At 44.2% G+C, this 26,748-nt stretch overlaps 1 protein-coding gene across 8 annotated transcripts in view; it reads right to left on the minus strand.

Moving 5' to 3' along the window:
* Positions 1-26,748, minus strand: part of LOC148220342 (CBP80/20-dependent translation initiation factor-like) — a 359,880-nt gene that overhangs the window by 317,203 nt on the left and 15,929 nt on the right. For 5 of the 8 annotated variants that reach the window (XM_088155619.1, XM_088155616.1, XM_088155617.1 and 2 more), the window contains 2 exons: positions 13,065-13,277; positions 10,609-10,692 (listed from right to left, as the gene is read on the minus strand). In XM_088155619.1, coding sequence (XP_088011745.1) covers positions 10,609-10,692; positions 13,065-13,244 — 264 coding nt within the window. In that variant the 5' untranslated portion in view covers positions 13,245-13,277. Of the gene's footprint in view, positions 1-10,608; positions 10,693-13,064; positions 13,278-18,806; positions 19,059-26,748 lie in introns of all 8 variants that reach the window. The other 3 variants (XM_088155615.1, XM_088155613.1, XM_088155618.1) reach the window with 2 other exon arrangements.

Here is a 26,748-nt window from a genome sequence, read left to right on the forward strand (position 1 = left end):
ATTACAGTAGAATGTTTGCTAACTTTATTCATATACGTTGCAATAGCATCATACTCAATCAGCTATCCTGAGAATTTTAAAAATCTTGCTTCCTCTAAGTTCAACAAAACAGATCTCTATGAATTAGTTTAGTAAAAGATATTTCATTGGCAAATCACAGTTGCAAAGATTTCTAAAGTACCTACCTCTTGTCACTTCAGTTTACAATGTTTAAAATTTATTAAAGGTTTAATTTAAAAATATCATAAAGAATTTTGCCTGGTCTAAAGTCTCAACTCTGGCCATGTTGAGATTTTAACAAGGCAAAAAGAAATGTTTATCATCAAAGCCTTCTCAGTTTATTTCAATTGTGACCAAATTGGAATTTGACTGACAAGGAGAAAAAATTATAAAATCCAAATATTTATGAGTTCAAAATAAAAATAAGTCATCTTAACTATCTAATATAGCTTTGCAAAAGCTAAAACTCTTTCCTTTGGGATAAACATGAAGATTCTTATCCAGAGAAGATTCTCCTAAGTTATCATTTAAGGAAAACTTTTCAACAGTATTAAACACTAAAATTGGATTGTAACATATCAGTAATTATAATTCTCAGCACATAGAAATAATTTAAAGGTGTATGTTTTGTTTCTTGTTCTAAATTCTAAAAACAAAAAAAACCCAAAAGGATAAATAGAAGCACATGTGTTTTTAATTGAAAGTTTTAAGTTAAATAGTGTATTGTTTTTTAAATAAAACAAAGAAAGGGCAGTAAGGAATAAAGGAAATATGTATGTTCTTATTTAAAATGGTTTTAAGTTAAATGGTTTCTTGCTTTTTAAAAATGTTAATGATTTGGAACTAAGTGGTTTTTGTTTAATGTTGAATTGTAACATTGTAGTTATTAAGCATTGAGCCTGTAACATGTCAAGCTAAAAATTATGTTAACAGTTTTCTAAATAAAAACACCGCAACTCCAATGATACATCAAGCACATCAATAATTTGGAATACTAAGCTTATAAAGTTCAGTAACAAAAATTTGAATTTTAAGGAACTGTGACAGTAAATATTGCAACTTTTCTCAAAGATGCAATTTGAAACCCAGCCAGCCTGTTAAGGAAGCAAGGTACCTGGCTGAAAATCCCAGTTCATTTATTAGACCTTAAGAGCTCATGTATCATTGGTTGAGAAAGTAAATGACAAAAATTGTACCTACCTCACAGAGTTATAGAGATTGAAATAACAGAGTTGTTTGTTTACAAAGTATTTTTCCTTTACAAATTGTTTTGTCAAGTTGGAATTTTACACAGTTCTAAAACTGAATGTTATATTAAGTTATAATTTTAAAACAAGAAGTTTAAAGGTTTATGGTTATAGAGTTAAGTTATATTTCTGTGTTGAGTAGTTGAATTGTTATATGTGAAACCAAAATGTGCTAAATTCACCTGACTGCTCCTGAACATAAGCACTGCAGCTTCTGGTATGTGGAACCCATCATCATCCAAAAAAGCCAGATTTATTAAGCTAAGTAAAAAACCCCATTCCAATTAATGCTGTCAATGTCATCTTGCATGAAAAATGGGCCCTTGCAGGTAAGATTACAGAGAACAAGTTGCACATTTGTGTTTTAAAATTTTTTTCAAATTAATAAAAAAGAAACGGGGAATTGTCGCAGTGCAAGCTGGCTTGTACTGGACAGTTAATCTGACCACTGATAAGAGAAGCAGCCTGGCCTAATAGACAGGCCCCCAGAGAACAGAGATAGGACAGAATTGGAGACAGACAAGGATGTGACCCAATGAGTCCCAACCTAAGCTGCAGAGAGCTATTGGTCAGAGAGCTGAGCAGCCTGAACTTGGAACCAATCACAGGCGCTTACCCAGGAACATTTAAAGGTGTATTTAAGGTGAAGTCAGAAGGGAATAAAGGCTTTTTGTCACATGGATTTCAGAGTGTAGTGTCTTCTGTCTCGGGCACTGTGCCAGTCAACACTACATTTGAACAACCTGGTCTAGTTAAAGGTGTCTGTCTTACGTTGCAATGCAAGATGTAACCAGAAGTATGTATTCTATCACCATCAGTTGAAACAAGGTGGAACAGTGTTCATTATCTCCTCCACGACCCATCCTCCATCCAGGAAGATATCTTCTGTCAATGGGTCATCGAGTCTCACTGCATGACTGATAAAATTACATCATCCCATTGTGAGATGCTCCACCCAGGGGGAGGAGCCAAGCATTTCCTACCTAGATAAAAATCTGAGATTTGGAACACCAAGGCAGCCTTTTTTCCACTAGATTCCCAGAGGAAGACCAGGTCCATCTACACCACCACTGGACCTTCAGGGGAAAACTACACCCTTCTACAGAATCATTGCTTCAACAGAACCACATCTGTCACTCCAGGAGTGTGGGGTTATGCTATATAACCATAACTAATTAATAGTAGCCATTCTCAACTTGCCTAGTTAGTGTACCTGTGTTGTAATAGTTGTTATAAAGTTGTTTATTGTAAAGGTACATTAGTATTCAAACGTAAAGAGTTATAAGCATTAAAGTTTATGCTAAAGCTTTGGTGTAAAGTTTTATATAGAAGCAGAAGCTGCTTCTGATGGTCTCGGCTGGGACGATGTTGCTGCAGCAGCTTCTATCTTCTTTGCACGATGATGATGGCGGAGAGGAAGCAGGAACAAAAGCAAAGGAAAAAGTAAATGGCAAAAAGGTAAAAAGCACCAGCTCTCCCCAATGCATGTTCTTATATAGAAACTTCCCAAAAAGCTAAAGACACCAACTCGAACTACTACTTCTTAACCTATTAGAATTCTAGTTTCTTAGCACGCCAGGTTACATATAATCCATGCATATGGTCTATCTTGTTCTATCTGAAAAATGTAAGCAATATTCTTACAATAGTTTTATTATGTCTAAAACTATGCTTCTGGAGCCTCCATGGAAACACTAGTATCTAGGACTAAGTTTTTCAACCTTCACTAGAACTCGCGCTTCTACTCTGGCATCTGAGACCTTTTACCCACAAAAGCACTTAAAGCTCATTCTTACTTACTTGCTTGCTTATTCTAAAACTTAGACTTACACCTCTACTTTATGTGTGAGTGGCTTAATATACTTCAATCCTTCTGTGATAGGTTGACTTAGGAAGAAGAAACTCAGAAGAGGTTTTCCTAAGGGAATTTCCTCTGTGGGGGTTGGGATACCTGCAACAGCCAATTAGAGAAAGTTAGTTCGCTCCGTGAACACACATTTTGAGGAAGGTAATCCGGAACTGACCCTCTTTGTCTTCCGGCGGCTGAGCAGGTAACATCAACCCGAGCTTCCCCCTCCCCCATGTGGGGGGGGAGGCTCGGGAGGCCGCTTGGGCCCCGTTTGCCAACGAGGGGACCCGATGGCCGGAGGGAGAAAAAGTTGTGTGATAAGACCTTCACAGCTTCCTCCTCCACAGGCCTGCGGCTCTGGCGTGGGGGGAGGCCGACTCTTGCTGCTGCCGGACGGGCCGGGCCTGCCCGGGTGGCCATGAGCAGTGTGGGGCTGCAGCCCAGCCCCAGAAAGGCTGATTGACACCTCAGCTGCCCCCCCCAGCACGGCCTGAGCCTGGCCCAACTCTTGTAGTTGTGTTAAACTTTAACTCTTTAGTGTTCAGATAAGATTTGCAAAGCCTCCAGCCTTTCCTTTGAATATGAAAGGGAATAAGAAGATTTCTGAAGTCAGTGATGTAAGAGCTAAGGTTTTAAGATGGAAGGAGAATGAGAAGATGCTGAAATGGCTGAAAATCTTTTTTGTGAAATTGTAGGAATGAACTGATGTACTGAATATTCCTATAAACCATGGAAAGAGACATGGGGGGATGGAAATGTTCCATTTAATAGATGATTTGACTAAAGAGCACCTGTGTTGAGAATTTCTGTCCTGAGAAAAGAAGGGGATTTTGGTTTTCTGAAGATGAAGCCTGAGCAGAGAAAAAGGAGACAGAGAGAATCTTTGCGGTTGGACATTTCATTCTTAAAAGTAATACCCCATGGAGCAGACATGGCCCACATCTACAACTTTGGGACGGCTGTAGAGTTGGGAGGAGCGTCACGGTTGCAGGTTCCCAGGCGGATGCAAATCGTGAAAAATAAAACCACAAGAGAACTGTCTTTTTCCTTCTTGTGGGAAAAATCCCTACAACTTCAACAAGAAGAAGCTTCTCTCTCCAGGAGTGAACTGAGAAAGACTAAATTGGGCACTGACCAAAGTATTTGTTATATGTTTGTTTTGTTGTTATGAAGATTGGGAGAGGGAGGGAAGGAGTGATCTAAAAAGATCTTATTCTGAATTTTTTTTTCCTCTCTTTTTGTTTGTGTAGTTAATAAATTTTCTTTTATACTCTCTCAAGTTTTAGGCCTGCCTTGCTCTTTTGCTCCTGGTTCTGTCTCACAACAAGAAAAATAAGTTTATTCAAATTGGCAACTCAAACTCAAGACATTAATTTGGTGCATTGGCCGGGAAAGTCAAAATTAAACCAAGACACCTTCCAAAGGTTTTAATTCAATCCCTGCACTCTAATTTTTCTCTGAAAAATTCAGAGAGACTCCTGACTTACTGACTCCAACACAGGAGGACTGCAGCCACCATTTAATTGAACTGCCACTAACACCCTGACCAACAGGGTGTCAAGTTGTATTCTGACTCAGTCAGTGGGTTGTTTTTTTGTTTTTTTTTGCAGTACTGCATTTTTATTTTAATTTTCCTAGTAAAGAACTGTTATTCATATTCCGATATCTTTGGCTGAGAGCCCCTTAATTTCAAAATTATAATAATTCAGAGGGAGAGGGTTTACATTTTCCTTTTCAAGAGAGGCTCCTGCCTTCCTTAGCAGATACCTGTCTTTTCAAACCAAGACAGCATCCCTGCCCATGACAGGGGGGTTGGAACGAGATGGTCTTAAGATCCCTTTCAACCCAAGTCATTCTAGGTTTCTATTAAAAACTTCATGAAAGGAAGTTGTTCGACCCTGAGGTTAGACCATGGTGCTAATAACACCCAAGGTCATGTGTTCAATCCCTGCAAGGGCCATTCACTTAAGAGCTGGACTCGATGATCCTTGTGGGACCCTTCCAACTCAGAATATTCTGTGATTTTGTGATATAGTTGGAAGTCAGGTGCTCATCATCAAAGGAGGTTTTGGGGTTGTTCTGGGGTGACTTTGTGATGTTGAATTGTGTCCCCAATTGTCTGTTTAGCCCAGAAACAAGTTTTATACCTTTAAGGCTGAATTTAAGAGTGAAGGGCGGGGGGGGAAGAAGAAGCGGTGGAATGTCTGAGGCGGTTGTTTTCAAAACATAGAGACAGGAGTTTCATTGCTTCATCTCCTGGACTGTGTCGCTGTGGTGGACAGTGGGAGAGAGCTGTCCTTTGCTTTTAGTTAGTTCTTGACTAACTGAAGCAGAGGAGTTCCTTGGAAAGTTTTTTCCTTTTTTTTCCTGGAATTATTTGCTCTGGACTGGGGACCTGCTGAGAGCAGCAGGAGCTTGCACCTGTGTCCCACCAGGGCCTGGCCAGCGGCATTTTCCAGCACTGGAGGGACTGACAACAAACTGAGCCAAGCTACCACCCACAGGAGAGAGACTTTCTGAATTTGTCATCTCTTCAGAGCGGTGAGAGGTTTTGTTTTTTGGTATTGCTCATTTTTTCTGCTGGGCAGTACTTTGCCTGTTGAATAAACAGGTTTTTCCCACTTCTCTCTGAGGAAATTTCTTCCTGAACCGGTTGGGGGAGGGGGTCGCTTGGGTTTGCTTCCTGGGGGAGGCCCTTTGGAGGTTTTCTCCCAAATTTACCCTAAACCAGGACAGGAGTTCAGGCAAGACACATGGAAGAGAGACCTGAAAGATTTAAGTGGATCTGCTCTGCTCTCACCCCACACACAGCAGTCAAAGATACCTCCTCAGATGCAGGCAAGTCAGATGTCCTCACATGATACAAGAAATGTCATACCTTTAAATGTTTTCGTACTAGCATAGCATTGCACTTCTTTGAGTCACTGAAATATTTGAGATAGTTTCTTGTGATACATTTGATTTTGTGTAAATTTCTTATGCTTTCCTTATCAGTAAGGCTTGGGCTTCAGTTCAGACATCCTTTGGCAGAACATGCCAGATTCAGTAACAGTGGTACACAATACCTGCAAAGCCCTCTACATCTCCACGCTACCAAACAGCACGGGACACTCAACATCTTAGAATCATAGAATAGTTTGGGTTGGAAGGGACCTTAAAGAGCATCTAGTTCCAACCCCCTGCCATGGTCAAGGATACCTTCCACTAGACCAGGTTTCTCAGAGCTCCATCCAACCTGGCCTTGAACACTGCTAGGTATGGGGCAGCCGCAGCTTCTCTGGGCAACTTGTGCCAGTGCCTTATCACACTCACAGGAAAGAGTGTCTTCAGAATATCAAATCTAAACCTGCTCTCTGTCAGTTTGAAGTCTTGTCCTGTCAGTATATACCCTTATAAAAAATCTTATGCTGTTAACTTGATAGCCCACCACCTCTGCCTGCCACAGGCATGCTGCTGTTTCTACTGGGTTAACGGGAAGGCAAGTCATATCCTCCACCACCAGCTCCTCAGGGAGGACAAAAGGATGCTATGAGCAGGGTGTAGGATAATCCAGATGGTATCCACACACCCTTCTTCACTGCTCAGTATAGTCAACATGACCATCAACTGGAAAAATCTCTGATATCCCCAAACATGCACCAAGTCCCTGCTGCACCTGGTGGGACATGGACACACATGCAAATAAGCAGTAAAATAAAGGCAGTCCTATTTACTGCCAACAACACAAGCTTTTGTTTGGTGATGATGGGTGGCAGCCAGCCACCATGGGGGAAGGGATGGACTTGGTCAGGAAGTAGGATTTTTAGCTCTCCCTCTCCCATTACCTGGAGAAATGGGACAAACCCACAGAGTTGCTGTTTTTTGTTAATGCCCTTTACATAAGGGGAGCCTGGGATAGAGCTGATGCCAGGCCTGTCATGTACCAAGAGCTCTGCTGACTGTCTAAATACATACCATACTAGAAGTCTTTTACTTAATGAATTGCTCTCCAAATCATATCAGAGCTTCCTACGTGCAACAGCCTCACATAGGGAATGCAAATAAAGTATTATATAAAATCTTCCCATTGGGTCTTTTTGCGAAAAAAATTTCCAAACATAAAAAGATTTTATATTATTCCATTATCTAAACTTTACTAATTTATAGAGGTAATGCGGTGCTCAGATATTATCTTGCGTACCTCAGTGGAGTAATCTTCACTCCAGAGGCTCACATGGTGCTAGCAGACCTTCTGGTGAGTATCGCTCAAACACAGCAGAGCTTAGCAGAGCACAGCCATGCCATGCAGCAAGCAAAAGTATTCACAGTAGGGAACAAGAAATATAGATGAGCTGAATGTAGTTGTGAGGCCAGGATTTTCTCAGCGCACCAGGAGTTCACAAAATGCATCTCATGAGATCCTCTATCAGCAGATCATTCTCTTGCAGTGACCTGCCCAGAGAACTGGAAAGACCAGATGTTGGGGGTTGTTTTTTTCCCTTTCCTCTCTGTGGAATTTTTCCCCATTGACATGCTAAGAAGCCCTGATGGCTAGGCCCTAGCACTGATGGCTAGTGACAGGGGGAAGGAGGGGAAGGAGGGGGGAAGGGAGGGAAAAGATCAGAAGCAGGTAAAGGAGAGTGGGGGGGCAGTTGCTCGCTCTCAATCGTTTTGGCTCTCAGAGGAGGATGGCCGCTGGAAAACCTCGCCCTGCCATCCCAACGCTGGGGGGCTGCCTCTTCTGGTGTTGGACCCCGCACCCCTGCTAGGACGCTGTCCTGCTTCAGCCTGCCATCTCCAAGCATCCTGTTGGAGCACGGGGACCGATACTCCAAGGATTTCGTGAGCAGAGCCTCTCCTCCACCCTTCCCATCCAGGACACAGCCGCCATCACCCCTCAGCACTCCCGCAGCTAAGTGGGATCGCTGCATCTGCCCCTGCCCACCGGGAGCCAGCTGGCACTCACTGCCAACTGGGACGGTAACTGCTCCAGAGGGGAAAGGTGTCCACAACCAAATGAACTGTTACTGGGTTCCTGTTCTGTTTGTTGTTAATTTCATTGTTGTTGTTTTGTTTGCCCTGTTTTATATATATATATATGTACTAGTAAAGAACTGTTATTCCTATCCCCATATCTTTGCCTGAGAGTCCCTTAATTCCAAAATTTTACTAATTCAGAGGGAGGGATTTATTGGCTCCATTTCAAGGGAAGGCTCTGCTCTTCCCTAGCACACACCTGTCTTTTCAAACAGAGACACCAGAGTAAAAGGCTTCTAGAGGGAATTTTCTCCATTTGTAAGCCATTGCTTTGTATGGGACGCACAAGTGCCAATCTCCCACAGCTGCTAATAGCAGATGTTTCACCAAGCAGTGAAAAATCAACAGCCAGAAATTATAATAAACTGCACCTAGTCCTCACCAGCAGCATTTCACTCATGTATCAGCAACAGCAAGAGAAATGTTTGCCTGGACAGAAGAACAATAGCTCGCAGCTTGTCCTTGGTGTGAAGGAAAAATTGTTACTCACTGTTAAAGGAAGCCAAACATGGAGAGAGATAATTACTAGCTTTGCTGCAGGCTGGGAGATGTGGTGTACTGGACAGCCAGGGAAAAGAGCAGTCTGAGTTTTATCAGGCTGCTCAAAGGAAAACAGAAAGCTAAAAGAATGAATAACAACGTTTAATACCTGGTCTTGTGACAGGAGGGATGTGTGAGAAACATGGTGTTTTGGTGAAAGCTTGTTTACAGGGAGTGTTGTTTTCCTTGGACCAATCAGTTTGATTTTATTCTCGGTTCTGCGATCGTGTGTTCATAAGGGAATGTTGTGTCACAATAAAGTCGTCCTTTTCCTATCTTGAAAGGAGACCATGCGGCTGTGTGTTTCACTCTCACCATTTCATAGCTAATCATATAGCTAACAGCAACATGGAGAGAGCCCAAACACAGGGAAAACAGCTTGGGCATTGGTGAATGGTATTTGTATGTAGAAAGCAAGCTCCATGTTTGAGGAGATCAAATGGGTTTAACTCAAAGGAAAAAAAACCAAAACACCACTCCCCCCACATATGTTGGAATAAAAGATTGATGATGTCGGGGCTGTTGATTGGAGTCAGGTAAGCATCACTCATGTACGACTCCTCCATCCTCCTGTAGTACCCACCAGCTCAGGACATTAGCTGAGCCTTTGGGTGAAGAGCAAGGGACCTTCTTCCCCAGGGTAAGCACCTGGTCCTGTTATCACCCTTAGCAACCCAAGGTAAATGGCCAGCTTCCCAGCTGAATATCAAGCAGCCAGCTGGATCATGGATGAGGTTTTGATGGTGAATATTTATGAGCAAATCAAAATTATAATAAATTAGGTCAACAATTCCTTTTGGCACCTTCAGAGGTTCACCTGAAGCAGCATTTCCAAACAGCATGCGCCTTCCTACACAACAAGATATTGTCTTAGATACAGGTGTTGGTATAGATATTCCCAGCATCCTTGCATTCAGACCCATGGCAGGGAGGGGATGCATGAGCCCCCATCCCACGGCCAAGCAGTTTCCATCATGGCTCTGTGCAGGAAGAAATTCTACCCAAAATTAAAGTTGCAATAGGCACTGCTCTGACTGACACAGCCTCTTGTACAACCTGAAAGAGGCTCCCAAGTTTCTTCTCATGGATCCCACACGTGGGACTGAAGCCTGGAGGACATCAAGCAAGGGAAGAGCACCAAAACCACCAGCCTGAAGCCCCTTCTCCAGGTGGCACATGCATCAGCCACAGCTACTGCAAATGCCACTTTACCCTTTCCTCAGCCTCCTCAGTCTCATATCTCCTCAGGCAAACACTGTTCTTAGAGTTGATGGCCTCATGGTGGCACAGTAGCTCGTTAACCAGGTGACAATGGTCAGAGACATTCCTCTACCCTACCCAACCCTCTCCCATGCTAGTGCTCACGAAGAGGAGGGACAGTCACCTCCAGCAGCACTTGGTAAATACTGTTGATTGATGTTCACACCATGTACAACCACCCAAACCAACTTACGCCTGGCTTCTGTCATTGCACACCAAACACAGGTTCTTGGCACATGCAATTTTGCATCTCCCAATTCACTCCCTCAGCTATTTAATCCTCTTCCCTACAACACTGTCCTTGTGCTATGACATATAACCAAGAAACCCAGCTACACAAAGATCCCTCATCCCAGCTACATCTCATCCTTTCAAGTCAGCTTTAATGGTCCAGATAGGTTGCTTTCACAGGTGATCACAAGAAGCTCTTCAGCAATAAATGAAACACTCCATATTTTTTCCCCTTTATCACAGAGCAATAAGCTCCTGGTCAAATAATCCATCCTCACATTGGGATGTTGCCCATCTTCCATGGTTTGGGTTGGAATGAGCTTTCAGATGCCAAACAGAGGGACATGTCTTCCCTGCCATGGGAGAGGGAAAGTTGGCAGCATGGGCAGGCTTCACACTGATGGATGAGACAGTACAAGAACAAAAGCAAAGGTTTGGTGAGGAAGAGCTAAACACAACCCCTACCTGACTTTGTTCATGAGACGATGAGCCCTTCCCTTGGGACAGGGAACAGCTGCCTTCAAGCTGCTCACTACAATCCACTGTCCACTGTAATAGGGATAAAAAAAGATATAATGTAAAATAATAGCAAGGCTGGAGAAAACTGCTGTGTCAGTCCACAGCACACAGCAAACACCATCCAGCCACAGGCATCACAGTACATGTGCAGAACTCCCTCATTTTAGAGGATGACCCCAAAGGCTTTGGCTTGGAAACACTCCACCTGCTGATGGCAAGCAGAGGGAAGATGCAGGAACAATTACAGGAAGGTACCTGAAATGATGCTTTGCAATAAAATCCATCCCCAGTATTTCCTGGAAGACTCCATCACTGTTTGGTATCTCAGGCATATGGTATGCACCAAGGTGACTTGACTTGATAACTCTTTTCTATGGAGTCTTCCATGGAAAGTTGGGAAATTTCTGCTTTTCCCAACTCCATTCACATCAGGGACAGATATGAGCCCTGAGGTGCTAGAAAAACTGTGGTTTTATTTTAAACAAAACAGAAAATGTGGCAACTGTGACATGCCACTGGATGACAGCACTACTCTCACACCAGCTTTGCCCCATGGTGAAGGACGTGGACATCAGGGGACTTCCCAGCCACAGGGAATCATGAACTGCTTAGGTCAGCTTCCCCTAAGGTGCCTCCACAAAAATAATTCTGTTTGGGGTAATTTGTTTTGTTGGGTTTTTTTCCCTTGAAGAAAAGAAAGGCTGCATCATACTCAGGAAAAAAAAATATTTTAAAAAAACAATTTTCATTAAACAAATTTAAAGGATGCTGCTTAATCCTAAAGTCATTTTGTCACCCCTACCAACAAAGCTGAGACTGAACCTTGGTGACCAGCCCCATTTCTGAGGTCTTTCATCCTGGAAGTGTTTGGCTGCTCCAGAAAGACTCACTGCTTGGATGCCATCACCAAGGCTGATGAATCGAGAAAATGAAAAGTCAATTCCATACAAGCAGCAACCACCTGAGAACTCCTTGACAGGTATGGATGAGGCCACAAAATAAGAGGAAAAGCCACTAATAGAACTACCCATGATCCCAACACAACTCTGCCCTTATTGTTTCTGGCTCACAGATGGAGGACCTCAGCCTCCTTTCATTAAAGAGTTGCTCATCACCCTCCTGCCACATCTGCTGACCTACCTGGAGAAGCTCATTATACTATCACGCTTGAGAGCCTTTTACTAGACATATCTCCCTATCTCCTTTAACAATTTTGAGTGCAACCACGTGCCTGGAATGATCTCCCAAGGTACAGCTCAACTATAATTATGTATATAGCCAAAAGAAAGTTAGATTTTCCCTCTGACTTTCCTCTTTCCTGGTGGGAGCAAGGTTGGAGACATCTCCACCATAGGAACATCCACACCTTGGAATTTTCTAGACTGGTGATGGATTCAGCCCTGCTGTGAGTTGTATGGAGGATGAAGCAGCATACAGCATGCCTTCTCTTCCTTCCCCCAGCATAGAGGGCAATTATCGGGAGATGTACCGTCTGAGCATCTCACACACATGGGTAAGTGGATTTATCCTCTCTCAGGCAGGAAAAACATTTTTACAGCCACAAGGAAAAAAAGTGCAAAGAGATTAAGCAACTTGCCCAACATTAAAGATTAAGTTGCCAGCAGAAACTCACAGTTAAAAACAATTTTCTTGGTCTCAGTCCAGTGTCTTCCCCCTAAACCCATTCTTTTTCCTTTGGCTCTCATTAAGAGGGAACATGCCACCTTCAATCAGGCAGGCTTCCACCAGGGTTACTCCAGCAAGCATCAGGATATACGAGTGTTTATTCCTTGCTTTGCTAAGAAGTGATCAGGAAGAGAAAATCAGAAATTAAAATTCTTGATTATTTCTTATCCAAATTTGAGATATGAGGTGGAAAAAATATCTTTGGGAGATGAGATAATTCCTTCTTAATGCATCCCTTAAGACAGTAAACTGTAGTGACTGCAGAGATTTCATGGTTGCATGAAGGAAGCATGTTGAGGACAATTGAGTCTGTAGGATGGTCTTCTTGTGTGAAGATTTGGTTTAACTTGGATCAATCAATCAGTCAAGTACTTATGTCCTGAAAGACTTCATGTATTCATAGAATCATAGAATCCTAGAATGGCCTGGGTTGGAAGGAACCTTCAAAGCTCATCTAGTTCCAATCCCCTTGCCATGGACAGGGACACCTTCAACTAGACCAGGTTACTCAAAGCCCCATCCAACCTGACCTTGAACACTTCCAATAATGCACCTTGAGACCATAAAAAGCAAAACCCAGTTGGCAGGAGATCTCTACCAGCTGGTTAGAGACCTCATGTATAGCTGTACAAGCAAGCTGCCCCAAATCTTGTCTTTTACTACATCTTGCATTCCCTAGTCCCTCTCCTACTCCACAATGCCATTTGTCCACCTACCTGTGAGATACGGGACTGTGTCTTCTTGCTCTCACCATCCCCGTCCATTTTATCCATCAGCAGCCCCTGGACCTGGTACTCCAGGACATAACTGTCAATGAAACGCTCCAGCTCCTCGATCTTCTGAGAGCAGCTGCTCTCTGCCTCTGAGGAGGCTGATGCCACTGACAAGTTCTCCATTCCTTCAGGAAATATGTCAAGAACAGAGGGGGGCTGAGAAAGCAAAATAAAAAGGGGCAAGAAATTATTTCCCAGAAATTATAAAAAGGTTAAAAAACAACAGCTGAAGCTTATTGGTTTCCAGGAACAGGATATTTTTTGCTGTACATCTGCATTTCCAGTAATATTTATAATAATCCTAGGTGGTCAGAGAGTTTTCATGTGTGCAAAAAAAGGTCTCATTTCTGTAATATTCCTACATCTAAGGACAACAGACAGTTTCCCTGTCCTCCTTAAAACCCAAACTACTGAAAACCTCCAGACATGCACAAGAGGAAAATAAAATTTAAAAACTTAATTTGAAAAGCCCACAGAATTAGCTGTGCTGGATAAGGGTGAAAAGCTGGGGATACTGGGCAAGGGTGTGAGGAAGAGGATGATAATTGAAAAGCTCCTCTAGGACAGCGGCAGTAAATGGTGCTGAGTCAATGATGTGACTTTAAATGGTCAAAAGAGGAGGTTTGCACATGGAGGTGAAACTGACACCCTACTAGAATCTATTTTTAAAACCTCTCTTCAGGACAATGGCTCTATAGAAGATGTACAGGCTTTATGATGCTCTTCTTCCTATTTCTCCAAGGCTCAACAGGTATGAGGCTCTGGAACTAGAAGGCCAGACAACTGAAGTGGTTGAAGGTCCTTCTGGGATAGTGGGGCATCTTAAAAAATCACCACCTCTACCCTGCATCAAGACCTCCTCTGTTAGGAGGAAAAAAGTAATTGTAATAGAAGACTCCTTTTTAGGGAGAACAGATGGCCCAATATGCAAACCAGACACAACTTACAGGGAAGTCCGCTGTCTCCCAGGGGCTCAGATAAGGGACATCACTGGAAAACTCCCCAGTCTACTAAGGCCCTCTGATTACTATCCACTATTGGTTGTTCAAACTGGCAGTGATGAAACAACAAAGAGAAGTCCAAGGACAATCAAATGAGACTTCAGGGCCCTGGGACAATTGGCAGAGGGATCAGGAGCACAGGTAGTGATTTCCTCGATTCTTCCAGTAACAACAAATAGTATTGATAGGAATAGGCAGATCCATCAGGACAATGCATAACTTGGAGATTGGTGTCAGGGGAAAAGAATTGGGTTTGTTGACTATGGGATGAACTACTCAACACTTAGTCTACTGACACCTGACAGGATGCACCTATCTCAGGGGGGCAAAAGAGTTCTAGCACAAGAGCTAATAGGGCTTGTTGATAGTTTTAAACTAGCTTGGAAGGGGGAAACACATAAAATCAGGCTCGCTAGTGATGAGAAATGAGATGGTGTGCCAAAACTTGAGGAAAGGAGCACTAATGGGATCCCTCAATCTACTTCATAAGGTGTTGGATGCAATGCATCACACCTGAAATGTTTCTACACTAATGCATGCAGCATGAGGAACAAAGGAGAAGAGCTCGAGGCTTTGGCTCAGTCCCAGAGATTTGACATCTTGGCATAAGTGAAACCGCGTGGGATGAGTCCTGTGACTGGAGTGCCCTGCTGGACAGTTCCAGACTATTCAGGAGGGATAGGCAAGGCAGAAAGGTGGCACTGTATGTAATAGAAGGGTATGTATGGAGCTCACAGCTGGCAATGGCACAGCTGAGAACTTCTGGGTAAGAATCAAAAAGCAAACAAATAATGCAGATGTCATTGTGGGAGTCTACTATAGATCTCCAAGCCAGGACAATTGTCACAGTGCAAGCTGGCTTTTACTGGGCAGTTAATTTGGCCATATATGGGAGAAGCAGCCTGGCCTGATAGACAGGCCTCCAGGGAACAGAGATAGGACAGAACTGGAGATAGACAAGGATTTGACCCAATGAGTACCAACCTAAGCTGCAGGAGCTATTGGTGAGATAGGGAATTGAAGAGTAAGGAATAGTTCATCAAAAACCAAGACAATGAGGAATGCCTGACATTTAATATGCTTTCAAAAATAGGGAGGAGAGGCAGACTGCTTTGTGATAAATGGAGCCAGGATTTGCAAACAGGGTGAGGGGTGCAAGGCTACCAGTGATAAGTGATAAATCCAAAACCCTAAACCAGCAAGAACTAATCTCAAGGTCTGGAATGTGCCCAAAGGGCTAAGACGCATGCTCCGGAGACAAAGTTGAAAAGTTCAAGTGCGATTAAGAGTTTGGAAGCCTTCATCAGAGACCCCCGACGACCCCTGAATTGGGGAGGTGCAAGTGCAAAAGGACTCATCGGTTCATTTTAATACAAAGTGAGGGTAGGCAGGGCTAGGACATGAATATGTATTAGGCGTATGTCTTGGTTTGAAAGACAGGTATGGTCTAAGGAAAGGCAGGAGCCCCTTTTCTGCGATGCAGAGTGCAACCCCCCTCCCTTTTAATTATTTTAGGTCCAATTCAGACACCTTCAGGCAGGAGATATGGGGATGAGAATAACAGTTCTTTACTGGTATTTAACAAAGCAGAAAAAAACAACAGCTATACAAATTGGCAACAGAAACAGTCTAGCTCCGCTCCAGTCCCTTCTGGCCGCAGGCCGTCTCCCTGTGCTGTTACCGGTGCTGTGGGGGCAGGGCAGGTCCCGCGCAGTTGAAGAGGGCTGGGTGATGGCGGCCGCTGCCCAGGGGTGAGCGGGGATGGGGAAAGTTACTCCCCCCTCACGGTGTTGGTCGTGGTGCTCAGCAGAGTGTCCGGAGGTAGTAGGGTGAGCTGGGAGAGCAGCGGAGCGATGTCCAAAGGCAGGGAGCGTGGATCTCAGCGCTGGGATGACAGGGGAAGATGCCAGAGCAGAGCCCAGGTTGTCTTCCCACTCCAGGAGCCAAGCGAGAGAGCGTCCCCCGCTCCAGACCCCCCTATCCCACCTTTCCTTTTCCGGTGCCCCCCCCCTCCCCCTCCAGCCACCCCCCTACGAGAGAACATTATCTGTCGTTTTAAGGTGTAGCCACAATTACTTAGCATAACAATGGGAGAAATTCCACAGAAAGAAAAGCGAAGCATTCAACCCCCAACAGCGTATTGTGTAATCCTAGGCTTTTAGGAAATAAATAGAACAGTAGTTTGAAGTTTCGGTGTGCATGCTTTGGGAGGAATTACCCCTGTGCACCTCAGCGCTGAATAAATGCATACCTACTTTATAACTCTCTATGAGTTATAGAACCATTTCTGCGTATTGGTCAGAGAGCTGAGCAGCCTGAACTTTCAACCAATCATAAGTGCTTGTCAGGGAACATTAAGAAAGGTATTAAAGGTGATGTCAGAAAAATAAAGTTCTTTTTGTACATGGATCATAGAGTGCTGTGTCTCTGTCTCGGGCACAGCGCCAGTCAAAGTTACAGACAATGACACTGACAAATTACTCTTTGAGGAACTAAGGGATGCTTCCAAGTCAACTGTCCTTGTCCTTTGGGGGGACTTCAGCTTGCCAGAAATTAACTGGGAGTATCACACAGCTGACACAACCTGGACCAGAAGGTTCCTAAAAAACCTGGACCACAACTTTATGGAACAGTTCCTAAGGGAGCCGACTCGGAAAGATGCCCTCCTTGATCTACTGATTGTCAACAGAGTGGAGATGGGCAGCTGTCTTGGCCACAGCAACCATGAAGCGATTGAGTTCAAAACCTCTGTTGACAGGAGGAAAAGTGCCAGCAAAACCTCACCCCTGGACATGAGGAGAGTTCACTTCTGGCTGCTCAGGGAATTAGTAGGTAAGGTCCCCTGGGAAAATATTTTTTTCTTATAGACATGAATGATGTTAAGTTTGAATGACGTTAAATTTAAATTATGTTGAAATCTGCTCATTTCAATTACAAGATACAGTTCTTTTGCTGTAGAGACATGATGGAACCTACTGAAATAATTATAATGAAGAATTGGTAATCAACTGTTTAAGAATATAAGATAATAAATTGTGTAAAAATATGTGAAGATGCAGTTTATAGGATCCTTAATTTGATTGAACATTCTATGGGTATAACTATTCTACATTGGTCAATGAATATAATTATTCATAACAATCTTTGCTGTTTTATCTTCCGTAGGTAGCACAGAAGAATGAGTAACAATTCCAAATTATGGCAGTTATTACCTGTAAGCTGTTTAGTGCTTTCTTTCCTGCTTTAGCACGTACACACAAAGCATCTTTTAACCAATGAATTAGGTGGCAAGAAAACCACTAGCCAATGGGAGTTGCACACGAGGTATGTAAAAACTGCATAAAAATGAGTTATGTGAATAAAGACTTGGCTTTTCCTGCATGAAGAAACTGAGTCCCATCTGCTTATTATTGCAATACTACCTCACTAAAAAAAGGGACTTTTCACCATCTGCTTGGGTGGCCCTAGGGTAAACCACCAGGGAGTCTTTCCCTTGCCCTGCTCAAAGCTGGGCTGCTGCTGCCCTGCCCCCGCCATTTGGGTATTTTTTCCCCACTGCTCCGAGTTTTTTGCTGCACTGTAGCTCTGCACCCCCTGCCCTGTCAGGATGCTCTGCAGTTCCAGCCCTGCCACCCCGTGGTTCCAGCTACAGCTGCAGAGTTTCTGCCACCTCTTGCTCACTACCCAGGGTGAGCCCACCCTGCTGTTCGAGTCGCTGCTCCGAAGTTCCTGCTGCAGCCCATCCACCACTGACCGCATGGTCTCGGAGCTCGCACCAGAGCGTCCCCTGCAGCCAGGGGGGAATCATCGCACCTGCCATGCCCACCGAGAGCCTGCCAGCACTCCTGCCGGCTGTGACCGTAACTACAACAAAGAGGAAATTGCTCAAAGAGCGGGAAGAGACTGTTTATTTCGTTTTTCTGGTTTATTCTTTCTTTTGTTTGTTGTCGCTGACACTGTTGTTGTTTGTTTGCCTTGTTATACATGCTAATAAAGAACTGTTATTCCTTTTCTCATATACTTGCCTGAAAGTCCCTTGATTTTAAAATTGTAACAATTTGGAGGGAAAGAAGTAATATTTTCAATTCCAAGGGAGGCTCTTGCCTTCCTTAGAAGACCCCTGTCCTTCAAACCAAGACAGATTTTGGTGCCCAATGTGGGGCTTGAGGGTATTGCTAGGAAAGGGTGAAAAAGGAATAATAATTCCTGGGTAACCTAATTTTAGTGTGCTGAATATAGAAAGATCGTTAGGCAGCACCATGTGGTCTAGGTTACCCTTGTTCAGGTGGCACATGGTGGCAGCTATATTTTTCCCATTCCCTTATCTAAATATGGGTCCTATATCTAAGGCTACTGTGGCTATTATCCACTTTGCACTATGGGTCAATAAGGTGAGGAATTAATGGATTTTTAACTTCCTCTGGAAGGCGGGCACATGGATTCAGGACTGTTACACCCTAAGTGTATGTTTTTGGGGTTACATTAATAATGGTACCTTCTGTGAGGAAATAACACTGGGGGAAGTTTTCTCCCAACCCTTCAACCAGTTCTTTGAGCCTACCCCACCAGCTTTCAAAGGGTTCAAATTTCCTCTAGATACTAACCATGTGTTGCTGATAGGCCTATTCTATTTAGCATTCAGAGATAAAGTGAGCTTGACTTGGATAACCAACCAAACACCTACCTCAGAGACTAGGGATGCTGCCCCAGAGCCTGACCTCAGAAATGGACCACCCGGTTTGGGTGGGGGTACTGGTGAAGGACATGCTCGAGATGGGTCAGATGCTGAGGGAATACACTTCCCCAGCCGGTGGAAAATCCTCCCCCTGCCTTAAAGAGGGAGAGTTTGAGGGTGCAGCAGCTGAACCTACAGACATTGCAACCGTCCAGGCTCCAGTCGAACCACAAGGGCAGTCACAGCCAGCAGCAGTTGTCTCTGTGCATAGGAGGAAATATAAGACCAAATCAGTATGACCAGTTAATGATGATGGGGAACCAGGGCCCTCAAAACGAGCAGGGGAGTCAGAGCCTGAAATCATCACCGAGTCCCTGTTGTACAACAGCCTCTGTAATCTGCAAAAAGACATTGTGTGACAGGGACGTGAGGCTTATGCAACCTGATTATGTCATGTTTGGGACTTATGGGTACAGGCGTGTAAGTTGATAGTGGCAAGGCAAGGTATTTGGGATCCTTGACCTAGGACACGGGTGTGGATCAAGTATTTGTGAGGGAGCCAGGGCCCCTTCCTCTCTGGCAGTAGCTTTTAATGAGTGTAAGAGAGAGATTTTTTCACAGAGACAGGATGCAGGAGTACCATCATAGAATGCGCTGGAAGACACTTGAGGAAGGGATCCAAGAGTTGAGAGAAGTAGTGATATTAGAGGTACTCTTTGGGAGGGATGGACAGCATGATAATGACCCTGACAAGGTCAGTTGTGCAGGGCAAATGCTGTGGAACCTGGCAAATCTAGGGCCATTCCAATACACCACCTTCATTGCAATGATTAATGCTGACGACAACAGAGACACAGTTTCTGTTGCCAACAGGCTCAGAAATTATGAGAGTATGGTCAATGGCCCGATGCACGCTCACGTCTCTGCTGTGGTTAGGTGTCGCTGTTGACCTCATTTTAGAGAGACGAGAAACAAGGAGCGAAAGAAGTTAAAGATTTATTATCATACATCCCTTTATATAGAGTTTTACAAACTATCCCATGTCTATTTCCCATTGGTCAGTAACAAACTGTTACTCCATAATAATTGGCCAGTCTCAAAAGAGGTACCTATGAGCAGAAAGGGTTGTTTGTGAGATATTATTTTAATTCTTCTACTAAGACGGTCGGGAATTGTTGAAACAGGTGCAAGAAACAGTCCTAATCTGTAGAATTCTTTCGCAGGGAAACAAGTTGTTTTTCACCATTGCAGGACTCTGTTCTTCTGAAGAGCTGGTAACATTCTCACGGCTTATGTGGGACTAATTCAGAATTCAACCTGTTAGGCCTGTACAGACCTGCTGTTAGCCACCACAGTTAGGGACCTCAAAGAGGAGATTAGGGAGGAGGTGATGGAGAAGGTAAGAGCAGTTCCCATGTGGCATCAGTGTGAGTGACAGGCCCCAAAGTCAGAACTTGATGTCCCCCAGCTAGAGAGAGGGGGTATACCTTACGAGCTGAGCTGTGGTTATTTCTGTGTGACCATGGGGAAGACATGAGAATGTGGGATGGGAAACCCAATTCTGTCCTGGCAGCATGGGTGCATCACCTCAGGGAGGGAAATACTAACCGAGGGAGCTCCACTAAAGTGAAAGTAGCCTCGACCTCCCATGACCAAGGTGCTAGGATTTATAGAAGGGAAGATGATCTGCGCGATCCCCTTGAAGGAACCTCTAGTATGTATTCCCAGGGAGGGAATAATAACCAGGGCTAGAAGGGTCTTGCCTCTAGCCAGGAAGAGACATGGGAAAACCGGGTCTTTTGGATGGTGTGGATCCGAGGACATGGCACATCAGAGCCACAAAAATATGAAGCGTTGGTTGATACTGGTGCACAGTGTACCCTAATGCCATCGGGACATGTGGGAGCAGAACCCGTTTCTAATGCTGTGGTGACTGAGGGATCGCAGCAGTTGACCCTGTTGGAAGCTGAGGTGAGCCTGACTGGGAAGGAGTGGCAGAAATTTCAGATTGTGACTGGTCCAGAGGCTCCATGTATTCTGGGCATAGACTTTCTCTGGAACGGCAAGTACAAACACCCTAAGGGACTCAGGTGAGTTTTTGGAATAGCTGCTGTGGAGGCAGCTGGCATTAGGCAATTGAACACCTTGCCCGGACTATCAGAGAATCCTTCTGCAGTTAGGCTCCTGAAAGTGGAAGAGCAAAAAGTGCAAATTGTCACATTGATGGTGCACCATCGACAGTATCTGTTGCAATAATAAGCAGATGAGACTCAGTTTCTTCAAGCAGGGAAGCCCAGTCTTTATTCACAAAACTCATATTTATAGGAAATGTCAGAAGGCACTGTGTTAAACCTAATTGGTTAGCAATACACTGACACTTACTTCATTGGTCAGTAAATGGCATTTTTCATGTCTATCAAAGTTCTCAATTCCTGGATTGTTTACATATCTTCTTCACTGATTCTCATGGGACAGATCTTTTGTTTTTGCAACTGCAAACTTATTTTTCATACCAGAATACGTTGTTGTGTTAACTGAATTTTCATTCCCAAGGTTGTTTCGCATAGGAACATAGCTAGCTGCACTTAGAAGAAGTAACAGGCTAGCTGGTAATTTAGCAGAGCAAGGCCTGATTTTATAAGGCCTTTCTTTTTAACATCTGTCCTGGGTTACAATGTAAGCATGTGCCCAAAAGTATGTATTCTATCACCATCTCTTGAAATGAGGTGGGGCAGTGATCCTTATCTCTGTGGGAGATATCCCCTGCTAATGGGCCATCTGTTAAAAACCAGGTGGGGCAGTGTTCTTTATCTCTTCCACAATCCATCCTTCCTCCAAGAGGATATCTTCTGTTAATGGACCATTGAGTCCCACTGCATGACTGATAAAATTCCATCATCCCATTGGGAGATGCTCCAGCTAAGGGGAAGAGCCAAGCCTTTCCTACCTAGATAAAAACTGAGATCTGGAACACCAAGACAGTCTTTTTCCACTGGATTCCAGAGGAAAAAAACGGACCTTTCCACATCATCACTGGACCTTTGGAGGAAAATTGCACCCTTCTACAGGACCACTGCTTCAACTGAACCACATCTGTCATCCAGGAGGATTGCAGCCACCATTTAATGAGACTGCTACCAACACCCTGACTGACAGGGTGTCAGGCTGTATTCTGACTCTGTCAGTGGTTTTCTTTTATACTATTGCATGTATTTTATTTTTTCTCTTCTTTTCCTATTAAATTGTATTTCTGACTTGGAGTCTCTCACTGGTTTTGCTTTCAAACCAGTACCACATCTTTTACCTGTGCAACAAGTATTAGACTAGTCAAGATGCCGTGATCCCCACCCACAAAATTATCTGTGAGCTGGAGAGCCAAGGGGTGGTCAGCAAGGCCCACTCACCCTTCAACAGCTCCGTTTGATCAGTGCACTAGTCTGACAGAGAATGGAGATTGACTTTGGACTATCGTGCCTTGAATGAAATGACATGCCAGACATGCTGGAACTCCAGTACGAGCTGGAGTTCAGGGCAGTGAAGTAGAAAGGCCCTACTGACATTGTGAATGTCATTTTCTCCATTCCTCTGGCAGCAGAATGCAGGCCTCAGTTTGTCTTCACCTGGAGGGGTGTCCAGTACACCTGGAACTGACAGCCCCAGGGATGGAAGCACAGTCCCACCATCTGCCATGGACTGATCCAGGTTGCACAGGAAAAGGGCGAGGCTCTGGAACATCTGCAGTACATCAATGACATCATCATTGTGTGGGGGAACATGGCAATGGAAGTATTTGAGAAAGGAGAGAAAACCATCCAGATTCTCCTGGAAGCTGGCTTCACCATCTGGGAAAGCAAAGTCAAAGGTCCTGCCCGAGAGACCCAGTTCCTGGGGATCAAGTGGCAAGATGGATAGTGTCAGATTCCCACAGAGGTTATCAATAAGATTATCATGATGTCTCTACCAACCAGCAAGAAGGAAACACAAGCTTTCCTAAGTTCCATGGGTTTTTGGAGAATGCACATTCCTGAGTACAGGCAGATCGTGAGCCCTCTCTACCTGGTTACCCACAAGAAGAACAATTTCTACTGGGGCCCTGAACAGCAGCAAGCCTTCACCTAGATCAAGCAGGAGATTGCTCATGCTTTAGTCCTTGGCCCAGTCAGGATGGGACCATGGGTGAAAAATGTGCTTTACTCTGGAGCTGGGAACAATGGCTTCTCCTGGAGTCTTTGGCAGAAGAAAAATCTTATCTCAACCTCTTAGAACAGTTACTGTTACTGTCTTAATGATCCTGAATATGTTGTTAATGTCATAGTGTGAATTCACTGACTTTTCATAACAAGCATGTAATGGTTTGGCGCGGCCTGGTTTTTTGGTAGCAGGGTGAAAGGAAACAGCAAACCTGGCACTGCAGAAAATTCCTGGGAAGCAGGAGAGAAAGTAGATTACACACTATCTGAGAACAGAAAAGGCATCCTGTTTCTTCAAAGCCTGCAAACCTTGAGGAAACTAACAAACTGTCAAGCCAATGGATTTATTACAGGCCTGCAACCGGGTTGTGTGTGAAGGACTGAACAAAGATTCTCATACAAGTACTATCTTAAATCTGCAATAAACAGATTCATTTTGCTCTCAGCTTGAGAGTCTCATTTTTATATGCTACAGCAGGGTGGGCCACTGTCTTGGAGTGACTGTATGATGCCTATATCCCCAAATCATCTGTTCTGTTAGTGTTGAATATTAAATTCTGCAACTTTAAGACTGGTTCCAGGAGTAAAAAGGGGGGAAGAAGAAGTGCAGAGTTTGTTATCAGAGACTGCACTGGCTCCCCCTCATTCCTGCACACAGACTGTGTTGTCTGCGGTGGACAGTGAGAGAGAGCTCCCCTTTGCTCTTGGTTAGTTTTCTGGCTAGCTGAGGCAGAGAAGCCCCCTGGATTGTTTTTGTTTTTTTTTTCCTTTTTCTGTTTTCCTGGAACTGTTTGAACTTGCTCTGGACTGAAAACCCAGAAGAGCACCGGGAGCTCACACCTGTAGCCCACCGGGCCTGGCCTGGGCCACAGCATTCCCCAGCACAGGAGGGACTGAGAACAGACTAAGTAAACCGGGCAGCCCACAGAAAGAACTCTTCTAAATCTGCCATCTCCTCAGAACGACGAGAAGTTTTGCTGTTTAATATTGTTCATTGTTGTACTGGGAAGTGTGTTGCCTGTTGAATAAACAGTTTTCTTTTTTTTTTCCACTTCTCTCCAATTTTGTTTCCTTTTTTTCCAGAAGGACCTCATGCAAAGGTCTCCTCCCAAATTTGTCCTAAACCAAGACAAAGATGGTTCCTATGAGAACCTGCTGGAATCTTCCACCATGTCTGGCATAGTCAATCCCTGATGGCTCTGAAGATGGACATACTGCTGGCCAAAACTCAGCCAATGAGAGAGGCTGGCAATGCCTCAGTGATGACATATTTAAGAAGGAAATCAAAACAAAGTCACAAGTTGGGTTTCTAGTCAGAAAAGAGGAGAAGGTGAGAACGTGTGAGGGAAAACAACATGGCAACACCAAGGTCAGTGGACAAGGAGGGGGAAGAGGTGGTCCAGGTGCTGGAGCTGAGATTCCTCGGCAGGCTGTGGTGATGACCATGGTGAAGCAAGCAGGCTGTCCCCCTGCAGCCCATGGGTACACAGAGAATGCAGAAATATGCCCGCAGCCCTGGGGGGAGGTGCCCATGCCAGAGCAGGTGGATGCCTGGAGGAGGCTGTTATCCAGAGGAAGACCCAGTGGAGAGATGGGGCCCCTGCTTCCAGGCTGGAGCAGCCTGTCCTTGGAGGACTGTACCCTGTGGAAGAGTGACTCATGCTGCAGCAGTTTTGGGAGGACTGTCTGTCCATGGGGGGAATTCACGCTCAGCAGATGCATTATGGCTGCTGCTCGTGAGAATAGACCCACACTGGAAAAGTTCACAGAGAACTGTCTCCCGTGGAAGGGACCCCACGGCCTCACAGGGGAAAGGCTCCTCTCCCAGAACAGTAGAAGAATATATTGGTGATTAACTGACCAAAATTCCCATGCCCTGTCTCCCTGCGCTGTCTATGGGAAGGAGGGATGGGCTGAGGGGGATATGGTGTTTTAAGGGCTTAATTTTCTTCTCATTATCCTCCTCTGATCCTGTTAGTAATAAATTCACTTTTGCAACTTAAGTTGAGCCTGTTTTGCCTTTGAAATATTTTCTCACAGTCCTTATCTCACTCATGAAGCCTTTGTTAACTTTTATTTCCCTTTTCCCAGCTGTGGCAGGGGAGGGTGAACGAGTGACTCTCGTGGGTACCTGGCATTGGGCCAGTGTCAAACCACAAGAGGGCATTATCCATAAGATATTATTTCATGTTACACATATGCATTGCTTTGGTCATTTGCAGTTTGTTCATGGTACCATTCACTACTTAGCTGAAGATAAATGACAAAGCCATCTGCTTTACAAACTTTCATATACCATTGTGTAGCTATCTGCAAGACATGTATAATTTTAAGAAACTTTCCCTACTGCTGTTAATAGAGCCTTTCTTGTAGGATATGTTAGGGAGACCCTACCAGTTAAAGCTTTGGGTCTGTCCAAGCCCTGGCCCTAGCTGGTCAGAAGTATGCCAACAGACCCAGGTGTTTCTGCATTAAAAATGTACTCAGGTCACTTTGACTTGCCGATTTGGGTTTATAAAAGCTGGACGCCCTTTTGAGGTAAACTTGGAAACCTTGTCTGGGAATGGTTCTTCAGGTCCTCATTGTAAAACAGGGCTTGCCATCTACTGCAGACTCTGGGTGATGGTACAGTATTTAGGCAATTGACATATCATTCCAAATCACTGTCCTTTCTCTTGTGTGCTACTGATTACATGTATTACCTTCCTTAGTTTTGTTTGGTGTGAGTTTATTGCTTTACCACATGTATTGTCTTACTTTTATATTGCATTTATGTTCATAGTAAGAGACACGCATGTTGTCAAAAAACAAAGGGGAAATATGGCTCCTCAAGAGCATTTAGATATTGCAATATTTACACTAAATTTTTTGAAAGCAGACCATCAATTTTGATCCCTGGCAGAGTGATACTGCTCTGAAGATTTGCACGTGTGGAACCAATTTCTAAAAGTTTTACCCAAGATCCACAACTGGGCATGCAATGGTAAGGCCTAGCTGATTTATTAACCTAGGGGAGAAGGCATGCATGTGTTTAATCGCCAACAGGTCTAAAGTGGTTACCTGATCGTCTGGACAAACATCGATTGCATCTGAGGAGACGAGGCCCAGTAAGAGGAAAAATTACCCGATCACCATCAAGTCCTCATAGCCAAGGCAGGAGCAGGGGTAGGACTGCCAGGACATGGCTGTGTCTGGAAGCTTTTGGATGCAGCCTGCCAACAGAGGCCTTGTGTCCCACTGCACACACCATCATGGTATTGTGTTCATCCTGACATTCTTCAGTTATTCCCTGTTCCACGCTTCCAGAAAGACATTCAGTAATGTCAAAGACAGCATTCCTAGCTAATGGACTCCTTCCCACCTAAACAGCACAGCCCCTGAGCTCTAGCCATATGAACTTTGGAACAGTAGCCATTTACTTCCACTTCCTAGGGATATTTGAAATTATCTTTTTTTTTTTTGTTTTCCTATGCTGCAGGACTCTGTCAGTGGCATGGTTGTATTAAATGGGTTTTTATTGATTGTGATCTGTATTCCATGTATCTAATCCTGAGTCCAGCTGATGATCAGTAATGGTCTTAATAAGATAATGACCTTACAGGTGCAGACTGTATTGGCATCAGGGTACACGAAGCCTTAACATTAAAAAAAAGAAAGGGGGAGATGTGTATAGGTAAAGCCTTACAAAATAAGGGCCTTGTTACCCTTGTAAAATCATGGCTCAGGCCTGCTACTTTGGCTAAGTAGAAGAGGACTATGGG

The sequence above is a fragment of the Sturnus vulgaris genome, chromosome W (assembly GCF_052056855.1).
Source record: "Sturnus vulgaris isolate bStuVul1 chromosome W, bStuVul1.hap1, whole genome shotgun sequence".
Taxonomy (NCBI): domain Eukaryota; kingdom Metazoa; phylum Chordata; class Aves; order Passeriformes; family Sturnidae; genus Sturnus; species Sturnus vulgaris.